Below are 17,693 nucleotides of genomic sequence, written 5' to 3' on the forward strand. Positions count from 1 at the left end.
TATATATACACACACACACACATACACACACAGAGTTCCTTACTGCAAAAAGATGAAGAAAAATGGAAAGAATACAACAAAGTGCAACTGTAATTTACATGAATTAAGTACTGGCAGTCAAAGCCACTCTAGCTACTGACTATGAACCCGATCATCAACTATTCATACAAAAGTCCAAAATGAAGCAGAATAAAACAAACACAACTCCAAAAGACCCAAAATATGATCTTGAGTCTATCTAACCTGCAGTTAAAATCATCTCAAGAATAAGCTTGAAGCACTGAATACCAATTACTGAAGAGCAGATGAGCAGGGAGATGACATGATGAGGACAAGGTCATTCCCAAAGACAGGAGAAAGGAAGACCCAAAACGTATATCAGAGACTCTGGAAATTGTTCTAGAGCACTGAGAAGCCAAAACAAAGGGAAGAAATGCTGAAGTAAGAAGAGCTGAACAGAAGATTTCAAAGGGCAGTTGTTGAAGATAAAGCACTGTATTAAAATAGAATGTGCAGAGAGCTGGAACTGAAAACTAAAAAGGGAAGAACTTGCTTGGCATTTCTCAAGCTGAAACAACTCAAAAACACATTCAAGCCTTGAGCTGGATGCTGAGAGATGCAAAATCTTGAATAGTTCAAGAAGCATCAAAAGAAGATGGAGAGAATACCCAGAATCACAGTACCAAAAAGAATTGGCCAACACTGAAATATTTCAAGAAGTATCACAAGATGAAGAGCTAATGGTGATGAAGGAAGCAGTGTAAGCTGCACTCAAGGCACTGGCAAAAAAAATAAGGCCTGAGGAACTGGTGGGGTATCGATTTTCAACTAACAGATGTAGCCCCGGACATGTTCACCAATCTATGCCAGCAAATTTGGAGGAGATCTGTTATTTGTTCCCATTCCCCAAAAAGGTGATCCAACAGAATGTGGAAATTATTGAACAACAAGACTAATACCACATGTAAACAAAGTACTGCTGAAGATCATTCAAAAATTACTAGACCAGTACACAGAGAACTGCTAGAAAGTCAAGCTCAGTTAAGAAGCAGCTGTGGCACCAGGGGCACTATTGCTGATACCAGATGGATTCAGTCGAAAGCAGAGAATACCAGAAAAATGTCTATTTGTGTTTTATCAACTAAATAAAGGCATTTGACTTCGTGGACAATAAACGGTGGCTAAGACAGAGAAGCATGGAAAACCCAGGACACTTACTTGTGCCGATGCGGAATCTACACCTAGAACAGGAGGCTGTAGTGACAACAGAATGAGAGAACACTTAGATGGTTTAAAATGAAGAAAGGTATGTCAGGGTTGTATTCTCTCACCGTATCTATTCAATCTGTACGCTGAGCAAATAATTTCAGAACAGGGACTCTATGAAGAATGTGGTGCCAGGATCGAAGGAAGACTAATCAACAACCTCTATTATGCAAATGACACAACCTTGCTTGCTGAAAGTGAGGACTTGAAACTCCTGCTGCAGAGGAACAAGGGCTACACAGCCTTCAAAAGAGATTACATCTCAACATCAAAAGAACAAAAATTCTATTGACCCAATAGGCAACATCGTAAAGATAGAGGAAAAGACTGAAATAATGATATGACTTCATCTTACTTAGAGCATCAATTAGCACCCCTGCTATCAGCAGTCAGGAAATCAGGAGACGTATTACACTGGGAGTCTACAGTCAGGGACCTCTCCAAATTCTTGAGGAGCAATGATAACAGTTCTAAACCTAAGACATACCTGATTCAGGTCATGGCCTTTTCAATCACTTACTATGCATCTGAGAGCTTGACAATGACTAAAGATGACAGAAGAATTGATGCCTTTGAGCTGTGTTGATAGAAAAGAGTACTGAATGTCCCTTGGACTTCCAAAAGAACAAACAGATGTCTTAGAAAAAGTGCAGCCAGAGTGCTCCTTGAATGCAAATATGACAAAGCTTTGCCTCACATTCTTTGAGCACGTTGCTAGGAGGATATTCCTTGGAGAGGGACACCAAGCTTGGAAAGGTAGAGGGCGGGGGGAAAAAAGAGGAAGAGCCTTGAGCAGACAGATTTATACAATGACTACAACAACAGGCTCCCATGTCAGAGACTATGAGGATGGCCTAGGACAGGACAGAGTTCACATCTGATGTTCACTGGGTCACAAAGGTGGCACTTAACTTGACGGCACCTAACAACACTGAGAGAAGGTGAAGAAATGTGGAAAGAATATAATGAAATGAAACTGTAAGTTAACATGAATGCAGCTACACATTTGGGGGAAGGGAATAAAAACAAATTCCCATAACAAAGAACCCAGACAATAATGACTTTAATAATTTAGGCGACTGCATCCATTATCCTACCCAAGAGTGCATATGAAATAAAATGTGGATTTGCCATTTCCTCCGATGGCTTCAGCTCCTGCATGCGCTCAGTCAGGCTCCCTGAGCTGCATGTGGTCTGCAGTTCAAATATGGCACGTTTCTTGGACCATATTGCTAAAATCCCCCAGGGTACACTATTAGGGACATGGCAAGCTGTCCACAGGAGGCCCCCGGCATTTGGAAGTGCGGAGGGAGAGAGCAGTCGCCAGAACACTGCCACGGCATTTTAAACACGCCCTTCCTCCTCAGGACATTCTGTAGCACAGAAGCTACAGAGAGTTTTACACAATTACAGCCAAACACGTAGGAAGGGCAAAATAATTTTCAATTAAAAAAAATTACCTTGAATGCAGTGTGTTATGCTACCTTTCCAACTTTCACCTTTTAGAGGACGAGGGGGCTGCTCCCTCCTATTCTCACACTCTACTTTCCCATCCACTCTTGTAAGAGACAGGGCAGGCTATGCCATGCTTGGAAACCAGAGGGAAGAATGTCTCTGTCTCCCCCTACAATATGTTCCTCTCCGAGTTAGAATGCATTATCTGCTTAGAACTAGGGTGTTTACCCAAGCCTGTTCCAGAAGAGTGTCCCATAGGGTGACTTTTATGGGCGTTCAGGCAGCTCTGTGGGCCTCTGCAAACCCGCCTGAGAGAAGCTAAGAATTGGTTCCAACTTGGTGCCTTCAAAATAAAAACTGGGAGAAGGATGGGCAATTTCCTCCTGTGCAAGTTAACTACCTCTGAAACCCTGCTGGAGAGTCAGCTATGGGATTCTGACTCAACGGTACACAACAACAACAAAGACAAAAACTAGGTTCCTCAATCTCTTGTTATGTCAGTGGACCAAAAAGAGCCAAAGTCCTTTAAGTCACTTTAAGGCAAGGGAGCCAGGCCACTTATTTATGGTCTGTCTTTCCCCACCTAGCAAAATACTGTAGCCTAGCAGTATGTGGCAGCTTATGTTCATTTAGCAATCGGCACAAGCAGAAAATACTTATTTTCATTGAGTGTATCTTCCTCTGGCAAAGGTCAACGTACTCTAGAGGTTTTTCTCCTCTTACAGAGATAGTAACACTGCAACTTCTGGTGTAGGGGTTAAAACAGGTAGACATTTTGGGTCTGAACGTCTCACTAAAGGATCTAGGCCTAAGGAGAATTCCCCAATGTGGCTGTTATCAGCACTCTGTTTAAGATAACAATGACTTACCTAAACATTAATACTTCATTTGTTCTACATGCAGTTGTTATTCCTTATCTGGCACTTCCGTAATCAGAAACTACAGAGAAATTAGGAGTACAGAAAGGAAACATTCATAATTGCCAAAACTTACTGCTTTCAATCCTGTGATTAAGAGGAGGGACCCTTGGGGAACAGAGTAATTCAAACCATACTCAACAACAAAGGGGCCTGATAGTCTCAAAATTTATGGTGCTAATGGGTGGGTAGTTGGGGAGGAATGTAAGAAGGTTTTGTGTAAGTTATTAGTCAAGTCTATTACTAATATAGTTAAAAGAAATGATGACTTGGTTTCGTATTAGGGTGTGTCTTATAATTATACCACTTTACACCTGCCATGAGTCATTTTTTTTTTGTTTATAATCTCTAAAATTCAGATGCATTTTATAACTGAAGAAGTCTCACAGTGCAGTGAAAACGTTTCCAAGTTCTTTTACCTAATTCATGTGGGAGTTCATGACAGAAAACAGCGATGGAAGTACTGATGCCCCCTGTCAGTCCGGCACTGAACGCGGCTCCTAGGGGGGGAAAAAAGTGCAATTTACTGGGTTTGTCCTGGTTTTCTTTCCTTTTTTATGAAAGATTACAAATTCAGGCTCTTTCATATACATACATAAATTTTGTAATATATCTATGATTTGCTTATCTTACTATACACTACCATTTTTAAACACACAACAAGGTACAACAGGTGTATGACAATCAGTGAAAGAACTACTATACTACACCTCTATTGATTATTAATATCTCTATTTGTGTAGCCTGTAGACTCACTAGTAGCTTGGAGGTAGTAACAGTTTTCAATGCTCAGTTTCAAGTCTTCTAACTATGATTTTGCTCCACCTTCAATACTTATATCTGTAGGTATTAAAGTAGCTAGAATTTTCTACAAACTTTGGCTCTAAAACATAAATATTATAAAAATGTTATAAATCAGATGAAACTTATAAAAGGAGAAAACAGAAAATGGAATCAGATTCAACTACTAGTGGTCTATTCTTTAGTACTGATAGGCACTATGGATTAAGAAATGTGTTCTTTATTCTCAGAAAGAAATTAAAGATCACTTAGAATATATAGTCAGGATCTCAGATAAAATAATTTACTAATCCATTTAATGTTCTCTTAAACTAGTAATAAAAGTTTACATTAGCACAACTCTAATAAAATACATATTAATGTGATATAATGAATTCTTTTTTTTTTTTCATTTCAGGCTGTGCACTCTTTTATTGGGAAGGGCCTGAGTGGATATAATGAATTCTTAACACAACAGAATTTTTCATATTTCAAAAATGGATAAAATTAAATCCAAAATTAAAATTTAACTGTTCTTACAGATACACAATTCACATTTTAAGGCAGTTCTTTCACTATGGTTGCATTGCACTTTGGGTAAAAAATCAAATTATTAAAAAAGAAAATACAGCCATTTTAAAAAATACACTTCACAAATCTTCACACCCCAAATAAATCTCTAAACTTGTTCAGCATAGCCTTTGGAGATACCAACAAAACAGGAATGCTATATGAAAGCAGAGTTAAGCTCCAACCACTTTTAATCTTTTATATTAAGTCATAAGATTAACGTACAGTCTAAAAAGAAAAACCATCTTAAAGAACAAATGATTCCTGATAGGTACTAACTTACCAATAGCTAACCCATCACTGAAGTTGTGGATGCCATCGCCCATGATGACCATCCAAGCTATATTCGCTATTCCTGTCTCCTTCAGATCTGAGCCAGAGTGACAGGGACCATGGGAATGATGAGAATGCTTGTGGTGCCACTGATGGTTATGCTTCCTCAGCACCGTTTGACTCTCCTCGTGGTGGTTATGTGCAGCCGCATGGAGATCATGCTCATGAAGAGCATGCAAGCCATCCCTGTGAGAATGGTCCATGATTTTCTCCTCTTCAACACAAAGGTAATTTTTAGGAGGGGATTCCTGCTGCCCTTCTAAATCTGTCAGTTCAGTTTCATTAAGTCGATCTTCAGAGACAACCGAGTCATCTGTTCCTGTATTTGTAGCAAAGGATATGCTTGATCAACAATAAATGCATGCCCACGTTTGTTAATTTAACCCCAGCAGAACATCAGTGTCATCTTAGGCCAATGTCTTTTAAAACTCTCAATATATTTCCCCTCAAATTAATTTGAAGCCATTAATATACAGCAATGTTGTCTGACATTCATTAAAAAAAGAAGCAAACATCTATCGACAAAACAAGTTTCTGAGAGCCAAATGCTGCTCAAATGAGGTAAATGACCCCCAAAGCACACAAACTGAGCAAAAACATTAAAAGCACGAAGGTATTAGAAAACTTAAGGAGTAGATCATCAACAGGTGATGAAATGAAAAAGGGGAAAGTTACTATAGAATTTACAGGATAGCAAAATAAAACTCATTATTCAGAGAAAGAAGGGAGCCTTATAGTTTATCCATTCTAACCTCCTATTATTTCAGAAAACAAAGGCACATAGTATTTAAAGGATTCATTCAACATCATAGAGCAATGTAAGGGCAGAGTTTCACACATGCCTCAACACTAAATAGATTCTACAATAGTTCAGAAATCCTTAAATAATAAGAGTATATTCATTTAAAAGCAAAACAAAAATCCCTAAGGGTGCTTGCTCTCTCACATAATTTTTTAAAAAATATTACAAAGTTATTCATTATATGGCAAAGATGACAGTATTTTCCAAACTATATTTTGGGGTCAGAGTTGCACAGAGACTAGACTTCCCCTTTTCTCCAGAAAAATATTGGCATCCTGAGGGGAAATAAATGTTCAAACAGAAGGAGCTGAAAAACTTTCCATGTTTTCATGAAACTTTTAAGTGACTTCATGATACCATTCAGGCAACAAAATAGGCAGATGGGCAGAGATTTTAAGAATAGAGTAAAATAAGGGTGATTTTCCTTTTTCCATATGTAATTAGTCATTATATGTAAGAGATGATGAAGTCTGAAGTAATAAAGCGAATACTAATGCATCACTTATCCTTTTTTTAAAAAATTCATCCCTTTTATTTTTCCTGTAACACAGTAGTGTAAAGTATTTCCTTATCTAGAATTATTTGGTTCTGCATTCCAACAATAATGCTGGAATTAATAAAATTACTATTAATGAATAAAATTACAACTGAGAGAAAGTCATGATAATGCAATATAAATTAGACAGCATAGTTAGGGAAGCCACTAACACAAGCAATTTCTAACAACCCAGGCACATTCTGGAGGTAATATTTTTATTACTATGTTTTAGAAGTTTGGTTTTAGTCATAAATGTCTACCGGCAAGAGGCTTGAGCTGAAGCCAGTCAGTGTCTGGTGTATTATTTAGTTTATGGTCTGAAAGCTTTCTTCCAATAGTTGATTCTTCTGTGTTCTGCTTCATAAACCATTTCTGTTTTCCCTGAAATAAATATCCGACATTAGTATCAAATCTGTAGCCATAATTAACAAATTTTAATAACATCAACAGGGACAAGTAGTGTTAAGTTAGGTAAAAAGAGGGTGAAAAATTTTTTAGACATTAATCAAGGGATCAAACCAGATTAAAGTGCAACTAAATTTGTATGAGTTTTCTTTGGGTTTTGGTGATGCTTAACCAAAAGATTCAATGTTGTTGTTGTTGTTGTTATGTGCCGTTGAGTCGTTTTCGACTCATAGTGACCCTATGCACAACAGCCCTAAACCCTGCTCTATCCTGTGCCAACCGCACTGCCTCTGACACACCCATCCCGATTACCCCAGTCACCGAATCAATCCATCTCATAGAGGGTCTTCCCGTCCTGCGCTGTCCCCTCCACCCTCCCAAGCATGATGTCCCTCTCCAAGGACCCGTCCCTCCTGGCAACATGTCCAAAGTATGTCAGACGAAGCCCCAGAATCCTTGCCTCCAAGGAGTAGCTTGGTTTAATCCTCTCCAAGATGAATCTGTTTGTTTTCCTGGCAGTCCATGGTACATTCAGTACTCTTCTCCAGCACCACAGCTCAAAAGCATCCACTCTCCTTCTGTCCTCCCTAGTCATTGTCCAACTCTCTGATGCATAACAAGCGATTGCAAATACCATGGCCTGTATCAGGCGCACCTTAGTCTCCAGAGAGACACCGTTGTTCCTGAGTACTTTAGAGAGGTCCCTAACAGCAGACTTTCCCATTGCGATACACTTTTTGATTTCCTGACTGCAATAGACTGCAGTAATAGGGTACCTGGCACTGTAATATTTTATCAGGCCTTGGGACTGGCTCTTCTCAGCTAAGTCAAACCACACTTACAAACAGAATAGAGCCGACTGTGTAAAATGTAGGTGAAATGGAATGGGAAAAAATGACGAGTTGACACCTTACTGGAAATGTAATCTCCATTCTAGAAAATAAGAGCAGCACTCATGCAGCTACGCAACCAAGTCTCTGATCAACAATGTAAAACAATTCCCCTGCTTGCAAACGGTCCCTGCTTGAAAATGGCAGCTGAACAAGCTGCTTCAAACATGTTCTGCTCTGAGAGTCCTGGCAATAATCTGATCTCTTGCAAAAGGATCAGGAAAGGGGTTACGAACCTTCTTGTTGGTTTTATATTCAAGATCTTTTGCCTGACATTTCCCCCTCTCCAACTGACATTCTGGTACACCTACACTTCAGAAATTTGGAAAAGAACCAGTTTGAAGTCCTGCATTATAGTTATTCTAATAAAAAAACGTGAAATACATGTGATATATTAATAACTGTAAGGAAAGACATTTCAAAAACCACAACTTGTTTTTTAAGAATGTCATTCTTTTTATAATACAGTTTTACATTTCCCTAAATATGACACACAGTAGTGTAAAAATGGGTTAGAATCTCACACAGCTTATACTCGATACTTGGGCAAGCTTGTTAATTTTATTAAACATTAGAACGAACATTCATCCGACAAATTAAAATGAGAAATTCTTACAAGGATTAAATAAGGTGGGCATGAAAATGGCCAAGCCCTTACTGCAATCCCAGAGGTACACGGTTCAAATCCACCAGATGCTCTGCCGGAGAAGGAGGGACAATTTCCTCCTGTACCAGTCAGATCTGATTTGACGGTACATGCACAAAAAACAGTAATAAAAAAATTAAAAAAAAAAAAAAATGGCCAAGCCCTGTAATTGACCCTTAACAACTTCCCAGCAGGTCAGGTTTTCTCTTTTATCATTTCTTAATAAGTGAACATAATTTAACCTGTCTTCAATTACTAGTAAATAGCAATTACTGTGCTTCACTGTTTAGGTTTAAATTTTCTCTCTCCACTTTACTACTTCTTTTTGTCAGAGTACTGTTAGGAGTTAAAACACTGTTAAATAATTTAGGGCAAAAGTACAGGGCAGTAGAGTTAAAAGTAAAGTTAAAATCATAAAGTGCCTTGCAGTTTCAGCTGGACCTGGCCAAACAAGCTATTAGAACACAGCCTGACCCATATAAAGCAAAATCCAGACCACTAAGAGCCTATACTTGCACATTACCTTAAAAGGAAGATGTTAATGCCTCAGAAAGCTGACATGCGCAGTAAAAATTACCTTCAAAGTAACCTAATTTACAAGCAGGTGAGTGGAGACATAACACACAATCACTGAAGTCATTCAGCAGAGGAATGGGAGCCCCCAGCAGCATCATTCCTTCAGACCAAATACTGCTCTGCACCTGCACTGCATAAAACTCGCCCCAGGAAGGCTATCAGCATCTAACCCCTCATAACCCTTTGTCCTCTCCACTTCTTTCCTTCAGGACAGGAATGTGTTCCTCTCTTAGGAACACACTTTCCTTTCTCTAGCTAATACACTACTTGCACTTTCACTTCCATTCAGTCTCCTTGCCTGCCTTCTCAACAAGTTGGACATCCCTAAGCTTAGCAGTTATTAAAGGCTCCAGGGTCTTAACCACTGAGTGTCCAGGCTAGACTGCTGAGCATCAGCTCTTTTGAGAGCCACTACGATTGCTGTCCACTCCCTGTTGCTTCCATGGCAGTGACAACCTTCCTATTATCCCCCACTTGGCTCAATTCTTTGTCCAGGCAAGGACACTCACCGAAGCCAGGGCTCTTACCACATGGTAACACTCTGGTGCCAAGATCTGGGGAGTATAAACTATATGTGTATCTGTGTTGAATATGGTAACAGCTACATCTTCTAAACCTTCCAATTTTAGGTTCTGTTTCTAATATATGTCAATTTAAGAAAGCAATTAACCAAGAAAGCTAGAATGGTGCAAAGTAAAAAGTCCGTGTTTCTAGGAAATGTTTACTGACTGGTGCGACATCTTATTAATTGTTTTTCTCACAGGCTATGAACAATTTCAGGTATTTAGGTTTTCTAACTGCTATACAGGGAGCTACAGAAAGAGCTCTTGTGGCCTGGTAGCAAGAAGCTCTGCCGTAATCCCAAAGCACACAGTTCAAATCCACCAGCTACTCGATGTGAGAAAGATGGATAATCTCCTCCCATGCAATTTACTGCCCCTAAAAACCAGCTGGAGGGTCAGCTATGAGTCGGTTCTAACTGGACAGCACACAACAACTAAAACATAATTAAGCTCATTACAGCCAGCTGCGTGTGTGGTAAGGTTTTTTTCCAAAGACGGTCACCATCAATTCCTTCACTCCTCATAGTAATATGCTGTAGAGTTCAACCAGAATGTGGGTCTATTCCCTGTCCTTGAATTTTGGCTAGATTTTTAGTTGCTTTCACCAAAAGAATGCAGCAGAAATGATGGAGCGTCAGTTCTTAACTGTTCTAAAAGTCCAGGAAGCTTTTGTTCTTGCTCAGGGAGGTCATTCACCAAGTATAATGAAACCCACTCTAGACTCTGAAAAAGGCCATGTGGAAGAGCAGAGAATCAGACTGTCCAGCCCAGGCCAGCAGCCAGCTACATGTGAATGCAGCAGAATTAAGAGCTTTTAACAGATGCCATGTACAGCAGAACTGCCCAGCGGAATCTTGCCTAAGTTCTTGACAAAGTATTGTGGGAAAGAAAACCTATTTGTAAATCATTATGTTTTGTTTGGGTTGCTTGCTTCACAGCAAAAGATAACAGAAACTGGGGAAATAAAAAGTATTCAAAATACAAATAGGGAAATGTCTGAAAAGAAAAAGTAAGTCATGAGCTAAAGAGGGGAGTGGGGAGGAGAGAAAGGCAAGAGGCAGAAACAGCACATAGTCAGTGAGAAGAATTTAGAATTAAGGAAGAACACTCAGTACCAGCTAGACTTTGGCTCACTTACTTTGGTTCTCCCTGTTCACGTTCCTAAACACTTTAAAAAAATCATTATTTCCACATCCCCAAGTTGCTGAAACAGTGACTGTCAGAATGTTTCTGCTATTTAAGGACCATTAATTCCTTCCCTTGAATAAATGTGATATTCTTAGCTTACTTACTGTTGCATTCAACATAAAGAATTTACCTGGGTCAGACTGAGTTATCTGGGTCAGATTCCTTTTTGTGTTTCTGTTTTTTTTTACCTGCCACAAATTCAAAATTTACCAAAAAAGATGTCAAGTTCTAGAGACTCCATTCTCCTGAATCAGTGTATTTTACTAAAAAAATAAATGTGTTTAACTTCATCAGGAAACGTGAATTCAAATGAGATCAAAGAGTTAATTTATAAAAAGTCAAAAATATTAAACTATTGCTTGAAATAAGAACATTTGTACTTATTTGAAAATTATATAGTTTCTTAAGTTTTAACGATATTATGTAGTTAATATTTACTGCTGTTACGGTACTCAGTCAACTTGACAGAAGAAACATTAAGGGTTCAGAGTATTTCCAAAACTTCTTCACATATTTTGGAATAATATATTTTGCTCAAAATTAGGTATTCACAGAAACGGACTCTTAATTATTTATTTTCTTACATTTAATCAAATACTCTTGTTAACTGTCTCATCTAAACAATTCTAGTAATTACCCTCTATTAATCCTTTGGCCATAACCCTCGTTGAAACTGCTTTCCGCCTCTCTTCTGAACTGTTCTACAGCAGCCTCCTTAACAAAATCTGCTCTCCCTCCTGGCCCTCCTGCCTTAATCCTTCTCACTGTATAGACATCTACAGGGGGCCTTGTGAAGTATTACCTGAGGACGGACAAAATGAAGTGAGAAGGCTCAACTCAGAGAAAAGGAACAGATGTAGGAGCATTTGTTGTTTTTTTGTTTTTTGTTTTTTTTGCAAGAGTTATTTTTCATTTCAATGAACATCTACAGAGATTTTGGAATTCCATTCATTCATTGTTGCACCCTTCTCCCCTTCTTGTACATAGGGTTGTTATGAGTCGCAGGTGACTTGATGGCACATAACAACAACAACAACAATGTTCCTAGGAGGGGCTATTCTTTGGAGAGAAACATAATGCCCCCTCCCCCCAACCCCCCCCCCCCCCCGTTTGCTCCTCTCCTTGAAAAGCAAAAGAAAAACTCCCTCATTGGTACACAATCCCCCGCACATCCCCCAACCCCAAATATAATCCACTCTGCAACCCTCATTCCGTACTGCATTTGTTTTTTAAAGGGTTGTGTGGAAGATCGAGTTAATCTGGTGGGTTCATGTGTGTGTGTGTGTATGTGTGTGTTTTCCCCCCATCCATAATACCCTTCACAAGCAAATGTTACTGTATCTTTCACTTTTCTCTGAGTTGAGCCTTCTCAATTCATTTTATTAATCCTCAGGTAATATTTCACAAGGCTCATTATGTTGATAATATCCTTTCTCTGAAGGGAATCAATTATGATGATGTCCTGATTAACTTATGGTAGCTAAATAATATATTCTCAAATTATTAAATGAAAGCACAGATAGAAATTAAGAAATATTATCTAAGATATAGACAGCAACGGGAAATCATGAAGAATGTATCACAGTTACAAAGCTAGTTTACAGCTGAGCAAAAACTGACTGGCATCATACTGCTAAATCTCCATTCAGGGCTGCATTCCAAACTCACTTTTTCCACATGGAAGCACAAAAGATACACAGAGACAAACGGACTATGTATTTGTAAAGTAGTAGGTGTCTTAAGTTTAGTCTGCATGAATTGTTAGTCATAACTAATTAGTATTCTTACTAAGGGCAAGGAGAGATAGAATTTAACAACATGTTAAGAATGTTTTATATGACCAATGTTACCGAAAATTACTTAAAAGTTGGAATGTGGAATCAGGATTGCTGGAAGAATCATCAACAACCTGCGTTATGCAGATGACACAACCCTGCTTGCTGAAACTGAGGAGGACCTGAGGCACTTGCTGCAGAAGATCAAGGACTACAGCCTCCTATATGGGCTGAAGCTAAATGTCAAGAAAACAAAGATTCTAATCACTGGTCCAATTGGCAGCATCAGCATGGATGGTGAGGAGATTGAGATAGTTAACAGTTTTAATTTACTTGGCTCCACAGTCAACGCTCTTGGTAACAGCAGCCAGGAAATCAGGAGACGAATTGCATTGGGAAAGTCGGCTGTGAGGGACCTCTCAAGAGTACTGAAGAGCAACGATGTCAGGCTGGAAACTAAGGTGCGCCTGATCCGGGCTATAGTCTTCGCAGTTATGTGCTATGCATCAGAGAGTTGGACAGTGAATAGTGCTGACAGAAAGAGGATTGATGCCTTTGAGCTGTGGTGCTGGAGAAGAGTGTTGAATATACCATGGACTGCTAGGAGAACAAACAGGTTTGTCCTGGAGAGGGTGAAGCCAGAGTGTTCCCTGGAGTCAAGGATTCTGAAGCTTCGTCTGACATATTTTGGGCATGTTGCAAGGAGGGACTGGTCCTTGGAAAGGGACATCATGTTTGGCAGAGTGGAGGGGAAGCGAAGGAGAGGAAGACCTTTGGTGAGATGGATCGATTCTGTGACTGGAGCGGTGGGAATAAGTGCGTTTGAGATGGCTAGGTTGGCACAGGATAGAACAGCATTTAGAGCTCTTGTACATAGGGTCGCTATGAGTAGCAAGCGACTCGATGGCACATAACAATAACAACATAACAGATTTTCTGTTAAACATGACCTACTCAAGAAATTTAATCTTCCCTTGGAGTCATAAACTTCATAAATATGTTACTGGGATGTAGTAAAGATAGCTTTAGAGATAGATGTGAACAGGGAACAGTGGATGACTATGTTTTAAATTTACTTGAGGGGTGAATTTTTTAACACCTTGCCGCAAATGACGGTAATATATCGAAAAAAGCATGGTTGTCAATTTAAAATTGAGCAGCCACATGTTAAGTAAAATTTAAAACACAGACTTTTGCATAATATTAAGGTACCTAATAATCCAAGTACCACCTCCCAAATGGCGGTGGTGGTGGTTGCATACCACTGAGTCAAAACTGACCCATAGCTGACCCTCCAGCAGGTTTGCTGAGGCAGCTTAATCGCATGGGAAATTTCTCATATAGAGCAGCTAGTGGATTTAAACTTCAGAATTGCAATGCAACTTCTTAACATGGTGGTTAGTCACTCAAAACCCATCATTATACTCTCTTTAAAACTCTCTTCATGTAACTTCTTACTTCTACAGTGTCTAAAAAAGACATGTGTTGTATTAAAACCATTTTCACTAAAAGATATGATAAAAAAAGTCATTTACAGTTAAAACCTTACCTAAGAAGAATGATGAGACATGCCTGTTTATACATTTTTACATCTGTAACAGGCTTAAATTGGTCAATAGTTTTTCCAGCTTACTTAACTAAATTAAGTGAGATGTAACACCAATAAATTGAAACTGACATTGCTATATTTTGATTATAAATGTTAAACTAACTGAAGTAATAGACAATGACAAAGATCAAGAATAAGTTTTGGCTCTAAGGATGACTATGAAAGAGGAGATTAATACATATTAACACCATAATGAAGAAAGGCGTATGGCCAGAAAGAGATGGCTCCTGTTTTGGACTTTATATTTTAGAAAATGAAGTAAGTAATCAAAGGCACACTTACCCTTTGCTGTTTGTAGTGCTTAAACATTCTAATACAGTGCTCAATGATAAACAGCAAGTAAATGCCTCCTAGGGCCACGAGTCCTTTCAAAACAGCATCATATTCTTCCAAAAACTTCTTCGGTTCATGCCCATGAGAATGTCCATGCCCATGTGCATGCTGATGACTGTGATCATGTCCACCCTGAGACTATCAAGCATAGAAAGAAAATAGTTTAAACTATATTTTAAAATTTGAGATTATAATCCCCTGGAGTATTAACAAAAACACCTTTTTCATTTCTTAATGACAGTATCTTCTTAAAGTCCTTAAATAGTGTCATATTTAACAGTTTTCCATTTCATTGTGTTACTCAGGCCTTATATTCCTTAAAAACTGTAACACAAAGACCACAAACTCAAATGCTTATGCAGCTAAAATTCATACTAGAGAGTGACAGGTTTTGTAAATTGGAACAAGCAGTCAACACTTAAATGCCTTAAGACTTAATAAAAATAAAACAGTAGAAGATTATCATTTGTGCCTCCCTGGAATTCATGCTGGACATTTTCTTTTTCTTTTTATAAATTATTTTAAGGTGGTGTGATGAGACACTACTTCTCCATCTGCTATAGGCAGTTAAAAGTATACATTTACATATGTATGTAATTTTCTACATTTTAATGCTTTAACAAAAATATATGCAAATATTGTTTTTTACATTGTAAACATTAAAGTTTCAAATATTCATCTTCCTTCTTTGCAAGATTTACTTGAGTTTGTTCCCATCAGTAGTGTGCAACATAAGCAGTATCTAAATTTCTCAGACATGGTAAGAAGGAGTTGAAGATTTAAAGGCTTATTAAATGAACCCTTCTTAAGTAAACATAATTCAAACAGCATTTAAACCCTGTTCCCATTTCAAATGCTTCCATCAGGCCTGGTTCCTAAAGAGACTATTCCTGTTCCTGATGAGTGGTAAAAAGGGAAAAGAGTAGGAAAATGAGTAAAACATACTATTTGTGGGCTTAAAATCCATTAAGTAATTCATTTTTTAAAAGGCAATGTCATACATATTGTTTTATACAAGATACATACAGCACACAAATACAATCTTGCTTCTCAAATTCCACAAGGATGGAAGGAAGTAATATTTAAAATATTTAATACTGACATTTTAGATTTGGGAAGAAAACCAGTCCTGTTCTCTCAATGCAAAAATAGTAAACTGCATCAAATATTCTTAGCTGTTAGAAATAGGTTTGAAAAGGTTCACGTGTATCACCCTTGGATTACAGGCTTGTGATCCTGTCATTAGAAGTCTCCCCAAGGGGAAACACAGTATGCGAGGGAAAAGAGAATGTTTCCAAGTAAAGAGAGCTGAAGTCTGCAATGGTTCAGAGTGGTCTCTGTGAGGGAGGGTTCCAGGACCCCTCAGGTACTAAAATCTTTGTAAGCTTAGTACTTCATATAAAATAGCACAGTATTTGCATATAATCAGTGTCCATTTTCCAGCACACTTTATAATCATCTCTACATTACTTACCATACATAACACTGTTAAGCTACTGTTGAAGTTATATACCACTGAGTAGGAACCAACTCATTCATAGCTGACCCTCCAGCAGGTTTTCAGAGGCAGGTGACAAGGGATGAGATTGTACATCTTTCTCCCATGGAGTGGCTGGCAGATCCGAACTGTGTGCCTTTGGGCTGGCAGCACAATTCCTCACTACTAGCTACACTCAATAATGTTAGTAAAGGCTATGACTTTATGTTCCGTCTTAGCCACTAAGTGATTGCTCTGACTACTTATCTGCTTTATTATTAGCATTATTATTTTCAGTATGTTCAGTCTGCAATTGGCTAAATCCATGAATAGAGAATTCTGAGGACAAAGAGGGCTGAATGTGTATCTTGCATATCCTTGCTCAGAAAAGAACATATGTGACATACTGGCTATTACAAGAGTTCTTATACATTTCTTCTAAAGACTTTCTTGATGGATCAAAAAAAAGGAGATACTCTAGTCACTGACTTTTACTGTTCATTTTTAGAACTACACTGTAAATTTTATAGAATGATTATTATTAAATACTAGTGCATCATAACCAATCTTTCAAACTATTCAAGAACCCAATGATTCAACTGATTAAGAAATATTGTTATTCAAACTGAAAATGGGGGGGAAACCCCTAGTTCATCCTGTGGATAAATACAAGTACTAGATTGTATGTTACAGTTTGCTAATGAAGAACCTCTTTTTACCTTAATACTTTTAATTTTCACTTTTTTAAAGATTAAAAAGATTTCTTACATGGGGCAGTAGATGAAGAAGGGCATCTCCACTCATTGTTCCTACAGCTAGTGCAACAAGGAATGTGAGAAGGAATTTGAAGCATCCCTGGTTAATGATGGGAACCAAGATCACGCCTAGCAAGGAAAGCAGGCTAATGACAGTGATAGAAATGATACCACAAATCCATGCTGTAGGGAAGAAATTAACAGACAACATTAGTATGACAATATAAACAAACCAACCAAAAACTTCCAAGGAATAATAAATAAAAGAGAAATGAGCTGTAGAAGATACATTTACATTAATGAAACTATGTTTATAAAGAAGCTTTCTACCGTGGAAGTTCTTAAAAATAAAAGGAAATAAAAACAAAAAAAAAATAAAAAGAAACAAAGGCCCTCAACATAACTTAATTATGTAAAAAAGAACCAAATAACCTGGACCAAATCATAAATAGTACTTAAGTGGCTGACTGACCATACTACTGACTCAAAATGATGTCAGGCTGTGGTTCACTCTTATTATCTACATTGCAAAAAATTCTATTCCAAAGTCTAGAAGCAGTGCCACAGCAACCAGAACAGTTTAATACAAATATATTATTTTATCAAGGATTTATCAAAGATTATTTACTTCTGTTTGAGATATTCTCTTCCATACTTAATTCTCCAGACTCCCTTTCCTCTAACTTAACCTCCCAATCTACCTTTTTTTCTATCACTACACCATGGACTGCCAAGAAAACAAACAGATTCATCCTAGAGAGGGTTAAACCAGGCTACTCCTTGGAGGCAAGGATTCTGGGGCTTCGTCTGACATA

The 17,693-nt window shown here is 38.2% G+C and overlaps 1 protein-coding gene across 2 annotated transcripts in view; it reads right to left on the reverse strand.

Annotated features, from left to right (window-relative positions):
• SLC39A10 (solute carrier family 39 (zinc transporter), member 10) overlaps nt 1-17,693 on the reverse strand; it is an 81,929-nt gene that overhangs the window by 7,022 nt on the left and 57,214 nt on the right. For both annotated transcript variants that reach the window (XM_006878745.1, XM_006878744.1), the window contains 5 exons: nt 16,892-17,061; nt 14,596-14,784; nt 6,922-7,042; nt 5,272-5,640; nt 4,058-4,138 (listed from right to left, as the gene is read on the reverse strand). In XM_006878745.1, coding sequence (XP_006878807.1) covers nt 4,058-4,138; nt 5,272-5,640; nt 6,922-7,042; nt 14,596-14,784; nt 16,892-16,927 — 796 coding nt within the window. In that variant the 5' untranslated portion in view covers nt 16,928-17,061. The remainder of the gene's footprint in view (nt 1-4,057; nt 4,139-5,271; nt 5,641-6,921; nt 7,043-14,595; nt 14,785-16,891; nt 17,062-17,693) is intronic.

The sequence above is a fragment of the Elephantulus edwardii genome, unplaced genomic scaffold, assembly GCF_000299155.1.
Source record: "Elephantulus edwardii isolate Elephantulus edwardi_28Jun2011 unplaced genomic scaffold, EleEdw1.0 scaffold00001, whole genome shotgun sequence".
Classification (NCBI taxonomy): domain Eukaryota; kingdom Metazoa; phylum Chordata; class Mammalia; order Macroscelidea; family Macroscelididae; genus Elephantulus; species Elephantulus edwardii.